We start from the raw sequence: 14,581 nt of genomic DNA, 5'->3' as shown, positions 1-14,581 counted from the left end.
CAATCCTAGTATTACATTTTTATTATAAGAGTCTGAAATTTCTTCCCCCCAGGGATTCCATTACACTTTCCTTTTCCTGCAATATCTTTATGCTATTACACTTCGTATTATTCTTAACGTGCCGTGCCACTCTCCCACTGTACGTCCTACACTATCATTCTTATAAAGTTGGTAGCCTGATGACGCTCTATCCTACTTATTATTCTCCTTCCACCAGGTCTCTGAGAAGTCTGTTATACTGGGATGATCGTTTGATGACCAGTGTCTTAATTCCCCCATGCTATTTTTACGTTCCTACATGTAGAAGCACTTGGAAGTTTTGCTTAAGGATGTGCCAGTAAACTGATGGTGTCCTAAAGGAGCCTTCCTTATTTATTCCGATTGTGCTGTTTTATTCCTCTCCTGGCCTTTTCAAAGGCACATTGAATATTAGCTATGTCTGCCTCGGGGCATGTCAGTCTGAACCAGGCGCTGTCCCATGCCTGTTGGCTTTCCTCTGCTTTCTATTTTAAATATTCCCCTGCAACCTTTTTAATTTCTGTGCCAGCAGCCCAGCTCTGTTACAGCTAAGGTGCAGCCTACCCTTCCTGCACATGTTTCTACTGTTCAAAAAGTTTCCCCAGTTCCTAATAAGCCTAAATCCCTCCCCACCTTGATCATTGTCTCCTCCTTGGAGACGCTGGATCCCTTGGTGCAAATAAATGGAAAATATCTCATTACAGTATGGGTGTAGAATACAGCAAAAACAAGTGGAAGATCAAATATTCTCAGCCCACAGAGCTGCTTGTGAATCTGGGACTCAGAGGACAGACTGTAGCAGGGGATAGCTGGAGCATTTCCCTGGAGTTCTGGACAGCAAAATGTAGATTATGTCAGTCTTGAGAAATAATAAAACATAAAGATGTTAAAGACTCAAGAACTTGTATCAAATGTATTTCAGCCACACTAATGAATAAGTCCATGATGCAAAAGACACTGTGTAATATAGGCAAAATATGGCCAAATAACAGCAATTAATGGTAAAAAAAAGAATGGGAAAAAGGCTGATGTAATCCAAGAGCTGCGATTCCTTGGTGGCATAATGAATAGTTAGGTCTACTGGTGTGTGACAGAGCAGTGCAGCTCGCAGCAAGCCCTCAAACTGGCTCAAGAGTGTCTTGTCTACAGATGTCATGAAAAGTGTACAAAAAGCTAGTATAAAATTGAGTTCTTACACTGGAATGCAGCATCGGAGACAGAGAAGGGAATTTCATTCTTTTTGATCATATCTGTATCTGTAAAATATATTCTTTTTAATGTGTGACCATGTCAATGCAATAGGCGTGAATATAGTCTTGTATTTGTTTTCTTATCTTGAAAAGTTATATGTTCTTCCATCTTTCCTTGCAATAAAGTGATACTCAAAATCCCAAAGTTGACGTAATGCTAAGGAGCATAGATGTGGTTTTTCAGGGCCCCCGAGCACACTTTGTATTATTTCTTGTTTGATTGTGTAAGCATCCTGTCTAGTTCATAAGTGACTGCAGTAAGTCTGTAAGTATTCAATCTTTTCATGTTTATAGTTACTATAGTAATGCCACTCTATCAAACATTAGACAGCTTCCAAGAACTATTTTGATGTTATTTTAGGCAAAATAATGTATTTAACACCAAAATGGGTGCTTCAAGGATAGTTCAAAATTTTGAAGTCTAAAATATAGATTATTTCTCAGGTAATATATTTGTAATTAATTTTAAATTATTTCTTCTTTTCTTGTCAACAGGAAGATTCAGCTGACTGCGGTGGTGTCTCTGGTCTGAGTCCATCGCTGTGGTCGATGGTAGGAATTCAGTTTGTCCTGCTTTGGTTGTTATCTGGCAGCAGACACTGCCAGTTATGACCTTGCTAAACCAAAACCTGCATAACTTAATCAAGACCCGGCCAAAACAATAGCCTCAGTTTCATTTTAAAAGGGTCAGCTATTCAGACAGCAGAAGAACAGCAATGCTCGTGTCTGGTTATCACTCTTTGTAAGACTCATAAAGGCACCCACTGTGGCTGCATGTTGGAGTGTCAGATCCTTAAATTTGTGTGAATGCTGCATCATCTATGCCATCTGAACAGAATTCTGTACGTGCTTCATTGGGGAATCTCAGATTTTTGTTTGTTTGTTTGTTGGTGTAATATTGATGACTTCATGTAAAAGGGCTCCCCTTAAAATAGCTTATATATATGATTTTCATTTATTTTAATCTTTGGATTTTCTTGAAGATCTTATATTCTTTTACATGAACATTTGTTATATATATATATAAAAAAAAAAGAAAAAAAAAAGTACTGCCCCAATATACTTTACTAGTACCATGATGGATTCTTTGAACATCAGTTTTGTCCAAACCAGTTGAGTGAAATGAAAGTATTGGCTAGTCTTCATCGGAAGTTCATCAGCATTGACATGCTTTATGATGAGTGGTTTATTTTCCAAAATTAATCAGAACAGGTGGCCAGCCAAGTTTTGGTAGGTTTGTAAATTGTTGGTTTAAAAAAAAAAAGAAAGGGAGAAACTACTGTATTTAGAAATATAAAGGTGCTTGAGAGCTTAACTGAAAAGTGATTTGCTTCTTGAACTTTATGCCATCTATCAGAAAAATGTTAATTTCAATGTAATAATCACTTTCTCTTCACAATGCAGTTATATATAATGCTAGTCAAATCCTTTAAATGCTCAGACAAAATGCTTGTGAATAAAAAAAAATGTCTTTGTGATTATTGAACGTTGGTTTCCAAGGGTATTTTGCATGATGATGATGCTACGTTATTGTTTTTCAGTTTGTTTTCTTTGATGGTAGAGTATAGTCTATTGAAAAGGTAACTGAGTGATTCTTTTGTTGTGTGAGAAACTGATCATTGCAATGTGTTGCAATCAAATCATATTAAATTATATTATTAAACAGAGCTCTGAATATACTGTGCAATGAAAAAGCTAAGAAAATAGGGTAAATTTAGCTATCGTAGCAAAAGGGTTGAGGTGGATTTTTTACAGAATAGCGCTCTCACATGAAAACCTGTGTACAGATATTTTCAGTATATAAAAATCAGATTTGACATATTTATTTTTGAAGTTATATGTTCTGTAAGGTTCATATCGGGTTCCCCCTTTGTTTCCTTTATATAAAAACCTCTATAATGTTAATTTTTTTTCTGTTGCTATTTGTTATTGGAAATAGCAAATTAACAGAGCCAATCTCCTGGTTGCTAAAATCAGAACAAGATCTAAACAAATGGGGAGCCTTGAATCTCTGTATATGCACATTGATACTTGATTGTGAATAATAATTTTAAAAGTTGTTTTTATACAACCTCATTGGTGATACAGATCGGTGCAGTAAATTGCAATATGACAGTGTAGCATAGTGTTGATGCAGAATATGATTTGCGCTTTTTTCTAGTTTTCAGAACTAAACAGTATTGCAAGACAGCTAAACCAATGAATGTGCAACTGCTGATATCGTACAATTTTGCTAACAACTGCAATATGCAAATATTAACATGGCACAATACACTAGCTCTTTAAAAAAGTAAGAAAATGCAAAGCATTGGTGTGTATATGCTGGCAACTGATATCATTTTGATCATATCAAAAGCTTAAAGAAATAATTGGGCATGCATTAATATCCAATGAAAACTGAAGAAGCTACTCAAAGCCATGGCATGGCTTGAAAGATCAAATGTCTACTGTAGCTGTACCCAGGGTTGGATCGTTATTTTTCTCATATACCTTGGTTCCAGCTATGTATTTTCTCACGTTTGGGATTACAGTAAGGGAAAACAGTAAAAAAAAGCCCTACAGATTTTTTTTTTTTTTTTTTTTTTTTTGGTGATCACATTTGGCTTTTTAGGAAATATCTCTTGTAAAGTCATGGGATTAAAAGTACAATTGACTGTGTTGGATGACTCCAGGTCTTCCTTCGGAAAAGTGAGGTAATTTGGATGACAGAGGTGAAGATAATCTTGGAGCTCTCCCTTCCGGTCACATTACTATACCTCTCTTCACCCCATCGCTGATACCGCCTGATAAAATAATTAGTCTCTCTACTGCTGAGGCGATACCCTGATTTTTTTTTTTTTTTTTTTTTTTAATATCACCAGTTGAATTTTTATGGGGAGAGCAAGTACTGTAGGATTAGGCCAATACTTATAACACTCATAGCTCTTACTCTGAGATTACTTAAAATGCATATTAGTTTGGATTTTGCTTTTTAATTACTCGGAAGCTTGTTGGCGTATTAGTATATTATAGTTTTTCACTTAGCTTCCCAAAAGAAACCCTTCATGGAAAAGTTACCTTACTTACATTTCAGAAGAATTTGCTCACAGGCGTGAGCCCCATCCTGAGTTACTTCATGAAGGTCTGATTAGAGTTTGGAGGCATAAAGCAAGCTGCCTCAACGCCGTGCTGCCCCAGAAGACAGCTGGGGCTTTGGCGTTCATCCTATGTCCTTCTGGAGTGCTCAGGCAAGGCAGGAGGGACGGCACGGCACATGCGTTTGCCTGCTGGGGTTAGCCAAAGAGGGAGATGCTCTTTGTTCCTCTCCTGATCCCTCCTCTAATACCTGAAGAAACATGTTTCTGTATAAACACCCTAGTTTTCCACCAATAAAAGCTATCTGACAAGAGATAGAAAACTCAGGATTTGGCCCTCCTGGCAGGGTTTAATACCGTGCCCATAAAATTCAGTACTTTCAACAGAAAAGAAATGAAGTTTTGGCTTCTGCTTGCAGAAAACCATATTTAATCCAATTGTAGCCTAATGATTTCTAAAAGTTCAAGATTTTTTTAAATGCACTACCTATGTACCTATGAAATGCAGCACACCAGAAAGCAAATGCAATGTGAACATTAGCTGTGTCAAAAACACCAATCTGTTAGAAATAACTTCTGGGAGCGGATCCATATTCTTATACAGAAGAGTGTTCTTACTCGCAGGTAATGCATAATAGTCATCTTCTCTTCTTTGGTAGAGAAGAAACTTGATCCTAGGCTTTCAAATGGGACATATTCAAATTACAATATGCTGTATTTAAAAAAAAAAAAAAGGTAATAAGCTATGTTGATATTTGCTTAGATCCTTTGAATAGCATTAAGCGACAGAGATAAACTGAACTGTTTTAGTTTACACAGAAGTCATGCAGCCTTTAGTACGTCTGACAAATAACTACCATTAAGGCTGTTACGGCCTGGTACTATACAAAACATGGTCTTAGGACTTAACATGAAAGGTTTCTTTCTGATTTTTTTCATTTAAACAACCAGCATTACTGCCAAAACACTGACCGTGGTCCATATTTGTAACAGGTTTTTAACATGACATAGTGGATTTGATTGACAAGATTTTTAGGTCCTGTACCTTTGAGACTTTAGTATGATCTTTTTTCATGTTTCTAATGCTTGAGGCTTTACTGCTTAACTTGACAAAAAACAGTGTTGCTGCCATTTGTAAGTTTTCCTATAATGTTCCTTTTACTAACTTAAAAACTGGCCTTACTGGGTTCAAATAGGCAGTATCCCTTTTAAGTGGCCTTTGCAACCCAAGTGTTACTTGCTGTGGTTGAGAGTTTTTCGGTATCATTTAAAAGACATTGAGACCTTTTGTTCCCATTAACACTGAAGCTCAGAGAGCATACTTAGTATGTCCTAATTTCAAAAGGCAACCTCAGTCCCGCTGGTCCTAAAAATTCAGATCCTAGCACACTGGTTATTAAGAAGTATATGAATGCCTACGAGGCACTGCAAAGCTCTGCGATGTTTTCAGAATGTCTGCTGAAGGTGGAATATTAATAACTCCTTTCTTAGTATAAATTTTCCCCAGCTTCATTGGACATCCAAGCCTTTAACAAAGGCCAAACTTTTCTTTTTTTTCTTCATACCGCAATGTTAATATTGTTAATATTCATTGTACACTACTGTAAAAAAATGAAAACAAAGTGTCTGCAAACAATTCAAGAGTTTTGAAGAGTCAGCCTCACCCTCTTCCCAGCTACTTGCATCTGTCCTGTTTATGGTTTAAAAGAAAAATATCATCTTGAAGAAATAGTTTCACTGAGGCTAAAGGGATACTGTCTTGTTCAGATGCCATGAAATTGCGATTGTGATCTGACAACGCTGTCCTCTCTTCTCGTGTCATATGGAATGTCTGGATCATGCTTTCTGGGGTATTTTTATTGAAATGCTCAGTGTGTGTTCCCGCAAAAGAGGCTTGATTTGCTCTCATAAGGCAAGCAGGTCTTTCTCCCTTTTCTTGTGTTCTCTTGACACTTTTGTGGAACTTGACAAGCCTGGAAAAACAATTTTTTTGTAAAAATTTGTACAATAATGTTATAAAAAATTTATAATCCTAGAACTGTTGTGTTAATTCTTGTGCAAAAACAGTATATTCAGAATAAAAGTTTATCATTTAAAATCAGTAACTAGTTTGACTGTTCATTGTGTATAATAATAATGTGTAAATAGGGCCTACATAATTGCTGAATAATATTTCTGAGTTTGCCAAAAAATCATACCCAAGAGTCTAAAACAGATTTGCCAACATTCAAAAAGTTTTTTAAAAAAAGTTGTAACCAGTGAAAGCTGAGGGTCTGCAAAGTAGGAGTCTGTAAAGCCTCTGGAATAGCCCAGTCGCTGCAAAGCTACTGCTTTGAGAAGGGCTGCCCTTGCCTGACTCCGAAACGCGGATGGGCGCCAAGTGTTCGCTCACAGGGAGAAGCGGGATAGTGCCAGAGGGTCCCAAGGTTGCTGCCCCGGTTGTTGCCCCAGCGCTGTTGGAGACGCCTCCAGGATTTACGAAGGGGCTTCTGCATTGCTGCGGTTTCCCGCGCATCATTACATTCCGAGCAGGCTTCTTTTACCTTAATAAACAGGCCTGAAACGTTGAGGTGCTGCTTCAGTGGGTTTTCAGCCCTTTTTGCTGTGGCAGTGGCGATCTCCATCAGAAGGGCAGGGCGGATGGCTGGAAGTGGTAACCGCTTTCAGACGTCTGATTTTAATCCTTTGCTGCATATGTGTCAGAGCCCGAACAGAATTGCAGTCATAAATTACAGCTGGGTTTACTGAATGCCTGAGGAGTCAGATAAGAGGGTAAGAAATCAAATACAGATTCGAACGCTGCAGAGTACCAGCTCGCCCATGTGGAAATGCTGCGAGGCAGCGCCTGACACTGCAGATCAACGTCCAGAGATTACTGGCCTCAGCTAGATTAAACACTGCTGTGTAACTACATGATTAACCCCACATGCTGAACTAATTGTATCACGTTCTCTGTGTGCCGACTGCCGTTGAGATGGAGAAAGAAACCTCCAAATCCCTTCCCAGCACACATTTAATTTAAATTCTGTGTTACAATATATTATCTATTAAGCATCAAGGGTAGACACTTTTTTTCTCCCCCCCCCATTTCTGGACTCTACAAGCATCTTTGACTTCAGCAGTTCAATCTGGGCACGGCTGTGCTGCAGTGAGATATTCTACCTTAGTCCCCAGTGCAAATCAAGCCGGAATACACTTGGCCTGTCATATCCCGTTGTTTTGAGAGATGACTTCACATCGTCCAATGCAGCGCTTTTGCTGCTAACCATCTATGAAAATCACAAAGTTATATAACAGTGATGTTATAAAAATCCTTCACTGTCACATCTATTAGCCCAGTACTCCTAGTACTGCTTGACTGAACAAAAGCACACCCAAAGGGGTGCAGTGCTTTTGCTGCCTGTTGCAAAAGGCAGTGAAACCAGTGTCTCCCTTTCCCACAGGCTATTATGAGATTTTGGTCACAAAGTGTGCATGGGGCAGGAGGGAAGGGGAATGAGGTTTTTTGCAGGAGAATGAATTTTAAATGGATTCTAACAGTATTTCTTCTATTTTATATATATACGTGTACACATACATGTATACACATGTGTGTGTTCATATATATGAGTATGTGTGTGTATATATATGCATACATATATATATATATGTACACACACACACACACACATTTCTCTGATTTCATGATTTGGAATATCACATTCGCAGAGGCTGACTGTTCCTTCTGAAAACTTTTTCAGAAACCCAGAAGCACCCCTTTTAATAAAACACCTATACCTTTGTTTCTTTGGGGTTTTGAACCTCTTTTTTTCTTGGATCCCACTGTCTAAGCATTTTCTTGACTAGATCTTCAAGTTACATCCCATTTAGCAGTATAGTTTTTTGAACTTGAGAATGCAAGTGTTTCCTTTGGGGAACTGCTAAGCATGATGGCTGTGGTTTGACTCACCCAACTTTAGTTGTCTAAAATTAGTCATATGAGTTCACTTCTCAGGGAAAAGAGTCTGGGAACTTGCTGTCCAAGCCATTGGCCCTGCCCAAATGTTGACCATCTGCCTTAATGATCTGAAAATGAATTCTTAACAATGAAGCTTCTACTTTACAGTTTTAGCAGTATATCTTTTCAAAGAGAGAAATCTTCACATTAGGTAAAGCTGCATCTGCTACTTTTTCCATTATTTTCATGCCATTTTTAAAGGGTTCGTGGTGTCATTAGTTTCTGACAGCTGGTCTTCAAAAGGAAATGTGAAATACAGGACTTCAGTTATATTCAGTCTTCCTCTTCAAGATAGTTTTTCAATCATTTTTCAGTCACTGAATGAGCTATTTCATACACAAAGTAAAATGCATGGAATTTGGAATGGGAGAGATCTCAGAATTTCCATTTTAACTTTTGTTGCTTTAACCCAGACTCCTTTTATGATCTCAGCCTACACTCTGTGGCTTAATTATTTAAAAATAAGTGTTCTTGGTATTATAATACACACACACACACACACACACACACACACGCTATAGCCTAGGACAAGAGTCTGGAAAGGGTAATTAACATACTTGGAATACTGACTAATCATTAATACTAAGTTATAGTATGTGTGATTAACATGTATTATTCCACTAAACTATTTTGAGAGTCCAAACAGTTGATACTACGGTAGGGGTTAGTCAGTTTGCCATATATGCCTTTATATTTTCAGGAATCGGTTAGTTCTAAGAGAAAACTGCAGGCAACTAAAATTCGCCTCTGCCTGGAAAGTTATAGTAATCCTCAATTTTAAGGGCCTGGAAATTAGGACTGTTCTCCTATGCTGGTTACCTGTAATCTGTGCAAAGGATAAGAGACTGCAGGACTTCCTTTTGACATCTTTCTGGAATTCCAGTATGGGAAATAATATCATGCATGAAACCTTTGAGAACCTGGTACTAAATCATGGGCAGCTGGATTCAGCTCCAGGATAAGACTATATTCAGGCTACACGGCTAGGTGTCTAGGCTCCTAGGCTGCTCCATGGACACCCAGTCAGCATAATCAGGAGAGCATATTCAGACGACCAGCCATGAGAGGGCTGGTTGCAGTTGCAAACACAACCTCGCTGTTGAAATTGAGGCAGTAAGATGCTAGAGCAGGGAGAGACATCAGGCATTGCAGGCATTGTATGAATTCAAAACCTGGCTTCTGTTTTGCTGGATCCACCTAGTTCCCAGGACCAAGATCTGGGCTGAATAGATTCCACCTTAACAGTCATTGCTGAGTAGATTCCACCTTAGCAGTCATTGCTGTGCAGTCCTAGTGGACAAAACTACAGGTCCTGAGAGAAACTTGCTCTGGTGGCTGTCTTGCCATCAGAAGAAAAATATGTAGCTTATTTTTTTTTTCTAAATGATTGGATTTGCCTAGCATTATAAATGATATGGCATGAGGTAAAACAGAGAGATAGCTATGTGAATGGCTTTAAGATCTACAGCCATCTAGAGAGGTTTGGTATTTCTACCTAGGTAAATGGCAGTTGTGTGCAGGATTCTGAGGATCAACAGTTTTGTGAGTTTAGGGTCCCAAATTTTGCCAAAGTCACATTTTACGCCTTAAGTGCTCTGATTTGGGATTCTGAAGTTAGCCAGAGTTTCTCAGGCACTGTTGATTATGGTATTTATGCCATTAAATCAGCAGGGGAGGTTTTTGTTTGTTTTTGTTTATTCATTTTCTTTTGTGCTTTTTTGTATTTATGTCTGATTCCAATCTTGCAAATCACATAGTGTCATACCTTAAAATACATCCTTAATTTTCAGTGAATGAAAAGTCTCCTTATCTACAATGAAAGTAGTCAGTGCTTAAAGCTAAGCACTTAGTACTACGTAGGACTGAGCCCGGTCTTTGGTTTTGGTAGACTATTTTATTGCTTGGAAAAGATATTGTTAATAGATTCAACCAAAAATTCCATATCCAAAAGTGATTGTATCTAACTTAGCATAATCCTATAGCTAGGGCGCTGACATGGAAGTTCAAGGTGACAAGTTACTTAGTTTGAGGTTAAGAAAGTTCTCCTGTTGAACTTAACTCACTGTGGAACCAGAAATGTAAGGATAACATTGCCCAGGGGAAAACAGATAGGAAAGCACTAGTATTATAGCAGTCTGTGGAGAAGGGCCCATCTGGCACCACGATAATGCCTCCTGCTCTCCATCAGGTGCATCCGCTTGGCTGAGAGCCCTCCTGGGGGTGCTGGTACTGCCTGGTGGTTCTCTAGTGGTGTCTGGGCGAGAGCCATGCACTGGAAGAGCAAAAAACACTGTATCCCTCCTTCCCTCCCTCCCTCCCTCTCTCTCTCTCTCTCTCTCTCTTTCTTCCTGCTCTTTCTCTCCCTCTATTAATAGCAGGGAACTCAATGAGCTGGATCATACCTGAGTTTTCAGATGCCTAAAATTTCAGTGAGAAAAATGTGCAAATTAGGCAACTAAGTTAGAATGGTTTCTGCATTGCTTGCACACCTCTTGGGCAAGATAGGTGTTAAACTAAGATTTCTGAGGTGTTAAGTTTTTGTTTGGGAATATAAGTATACCCATGGACACATATTTCTCTGCCCTTTAGATACTATCCGTGGGTTTCTAGCAATCTCCTAGTGTGCCTTTGCTTTCACAAGGTCAAAGAGTCCTGCTGTGCTTTTCTGTGCGAGAAGACATGAGTAGGCGCGTGCTTTAAAGCAGCCTGCGTGTCAGGCTTCCTTTGTAGACCCTGAAGGAGAGCGTACAGTGTGATATTTCATTTTCTGGAATCTATACTTGAGTGAAATGTCTTAAATAGAAACTGGTCTTGCTCCGAATGAAAACGTATCCTGGGGATTGCACAGATAGATACCTTTATTGTTTCCAGAAGAGGTTGCCTCATGTAAATCGATATTCTGTTACTAGAAGCTTTTTTTTTCTTTTTTCTTTTTCTTTTTTAATAGCCATTTTAAAATTACATAATAATGTGGAAAGCTGTATTTTATAGCTCAGCTGTATTCACCCTGCTGTAACTAAGACCGCGGACTGCCTTCGCTGTAGCTGAGGCTTTTGCCTCCAATTCAGGATTTACACAGTCCAGTGGATCCCAGAATCAAGTTCCAAGAGTACAGATGATGATGACAGTGCTAATGGTGAAATATTTTTTGTTTTTTTTTCAATAAAGGCCTCCAACAGAGTGAAAATCCTTTTAAAAGTAACAATAAATCACACACAAATTAATTGATTTCCATTAGGAAATACACAATATATTCTTTGCTTCAAACTGTTAATATCTTTATGAGCTGTTTTTTTCAAAGTTTATATTGTGTATGTAATGAGGCTATATTAAAAATAAAGCCAAGCTATAGTTCATTTTATAAGTGCAGAACATGGAATGAGTGTGGTAATGGACATAGCCTTTCTCCAATAGATATAGGATCTGTTATTAAAACTATATGGAATTTAGTAGCTATGGTTTTTTAGGATATCAGACATGCCTAACACTCTGGGTTTGCCCTGTATTGTTTTTGGTATTCTGCCATTAATTTAGTAATGCACTTAAGGAAGTGTCTGAATTTTCAGGACTGCCAAGCATTTGCATGTCTGAGAAGAAACTGGTTAGGGGGATTGAAGGATTAACCACCTCTGAAAAGCAGACATCTTTTATTAGAGACAAACCTCTTTTTAGGAATGTTAGCCACATTAGAAGAAGTAGCTACTCTTTCGCTAGGCTGATGGTGACCAGAAGTGTAAAAACAGTGAGCAACCCGAGAATGTAAGGCTGCGAGCTGTCAGGCTGCTGCATGAAGGAAGCATATGGACAAGCCAACACGCCTTGAAGTTTTTGCTGATACTGGGTGAGGAATCCCTCCACATCCCATCATTTAGGAGAGTGGTGATCGTTCTCTGTCACATGCACATCCAACTCTTGTGCTTTCTCCTCCTTCCTCGCCCATGCAGGCTGCTAGCAGATGCCAACCCTGCGCTCAGGCAACGCAGCTATGGTGGTGCTCGCAAGGCTTGCAGGCATCTTCCAAACATCGCTACGCGCAAGCACACACCAACACTAGCCTGACCCTCTGTATTTCATGGTATTACTCACTGTTGGTCAGAGGAAGTCCTAACAGATGAAATACATAATTAAAGCCACAAATAATTTGAAAAGTATGTCTAGAGTGTCTGGATGTTGTTTTGTGTGGAGTAGTACAGTCTTTGGCAGTGCCAGGCGATTGCCTTTTGGAAACATGGTGTCCTGAAATTAATTTGTTTAGCTTTTGCTTATGTAAAAATGCTCAACTTCATGACCACATCTGTAAAGAACCCAGAGGTTATAGATGTCTAACTTGCATTTATGTGAAGTAGAGACAGATGCAGCTGTTGGAAAACAAACTATAAAGTCATCTGAATATTTTTTAAGTGACTTCACCAATGTTTTGTCTTAGGTTTTTTAGGATTCATGATTAATATTTTCAAAGGTGATTCATCTTTCATCTTGTGTTCCCCTGTTGTTGACTTAACCTTAAGAAAATGTGCTAGAGCTTAAGAAGAAAGAACATTTGCTGAAACTCATATTTTTGCATATTTCTATTGGTAAAACATCAGTTGAAGTCCACAGATATTAGAAGAAACTTGGAAAATTAGAAGTATATATTCTTTATTCTCTTTTTCTCCCAAGCAGAGCAGCAAACCTGAAAAAATCTTGCATTTTTATTATAATGCTCTTTACTACTGGCTGATAGCATTTATTGAGTGGACAGCCAGTGAGTCTCCTTTTGGCTCAGAAACTGTGACTGATGGAGCTAGAACGTATGTAGCAGGCACTTTCTCTACCTCTTTTGTATTAATAATAGTAAGTTATACCAATTAAAAGACACAAGCCTCATCTTCATTTCTGGGTGTGGAAATTCAAGAAACATTTGTTCTTAAAATAGAAACATTATTTATGGAGAAGCTTTCTGAGGTTTCTAGTATTACCATCTGGTTGCTCCCCCAAACAATCATTTGGTGGATTGAATAAAAACCATAGAACTGAAGCACTTGCTTTAAATTTAACATTTATTTCACTATACTGGTGGGAGGAACACTGCACATGCATAAAGCCAAGTATGTGCTTAAATGCTTTCACTGAATAAAAGTATTTAACAGCTAATATATTGATGCCTACAGTGGAAAGTTCTATTACGCTGCCTTTCAAAGCTACTTTATGCTTGAGATATCACAGTTAATTTTATCTTTTGTAATTTCAGAGTTGGATATATTCATGCTTTAAAAAAATAAAATATTACCATTTTGAGAATTGTTACTTTAAACTCTTAAGCTAAAAGCTGTTAGCTGTTGTAATTTTCCTCAAGCAAAAAAGTGTGTTTGCCAAGAGGGTTCTTGATTTGTTATTTCAACAAATGGCAACATTATCAGTAAACTCCTATTTAAAACACTACAATATCTCATGGGTATATCATATGTGACATTTGGTAATTCATTCTCCTTAAATCAAACCTTCACAGGAAAATGAAGTGACTACTAAAAATATGATGAAACATTGTGACTATTGTTCTTTGTAAGAATTCCATGTTCACATTGCAAAGATAGCAAAGAAAATACTGCAGCCATATTCCTGCCTCTTTCCAAAGCAAACAGTTTGTCTCTAATACTTACTAAGTAATAAATGCACTTCAGTTTGTATGAAGTATAGGACCGAGATGTAATTCACAAATGAAGGCTGATAAATCGTTGCTCTAAAATTTAAAATTTAATTTAATTAATATAAATTTAATTGCAGTATGAGGAAAGCTGATGATGTGTCCAACAGCTCCTCTGTGAAGTCAGGCTCTTTCCAAACAGATCAGTCATGCTTGTGACTTGCTAGATATAAGAACAGCAATGAAGTAACTCTTCTGCTTTAAAATGCTATTTTTTTTAGAAGAGGAACTGCTAAATATAGAAACAACTGCACTTAACATTTAAAAAGGCTGAGATGCAATAAAATCTGTGAAGTCAATCTACAGATAAAAGTCCGTGGCGCTCTGTGTGGGCCCACTGGCCATTTCTGGGTGTGCAGCCCACCTATTCTGCAGCACGCTTTTCAGTGGCGAGAGGGGCCTTTGGGCAACGAGGCCGCCAAGGCCCCTCCTCAGCCCTCAGATCTGCCCCGAGCAATGGGAGCAATTGCGACAGCAGCTGAATGAGCAGCATATGGGACACCTGGGTTTTATTGCCTATTGCATCATTATTGACAAATCATAACTGTTTTCCAGTTGT

The 14,581-nt window shown here is 38.3% G+C and overlaps 1 protein-coding gene and 1 long non-coding RNA gene across 3 annotated transcripts in view; one reads left to right on the top strand and one right to left on the bottom strand.

The window, feature by feature from the left end:
* Window positions 1–3,340, top strand: part of CACNA2D1 (calcium voltage-gated channel auxiliary subunit alpha2delta 1) — a 421,781-nt gene extending 418,441 nt beyond the window's left edge. For both annotated transcript variants that reach the window (XM_013944009.2, XM_067316841.1), the window contains one exon: window positions 1,764–3,340. In XM_013944009.2, the coding sequence (XP_013799463.2) occupies window positions 1,764–1,880 (117 nt within the window). In that variant the 3' untranslated portion in view covers window positions 1,881–3,340. The remainder of the gene's footprint in view (window positions 1–1,763) is intronic.
* Window positions 1–14,581, bottom strand: part of LOC106485613 (uncharacterized) — a 540,848-nt gene that overhangs the window by 28,667 nt on the left and 497,600 nt on the right. The window lies entirely within an intron of this gene.

The sequence above is a fragment of the Apteryx mantelli genome, chromosome 1 (assembly GCF_036417845.1).
Source record: "Apteryx mantelli isolate bAptMan1 chromosome 1, bAptMan1.hap1, whole genome shotgun sequence".
NCBI lineage: Eukaryota > Metazoa > Chordata > Aves > Apterygiformes > Apterygidae > Apteryx > Apteryx mantelli.
This window is presented reverse-complemented; position numbering and strand designations above follow the sequence as displayed.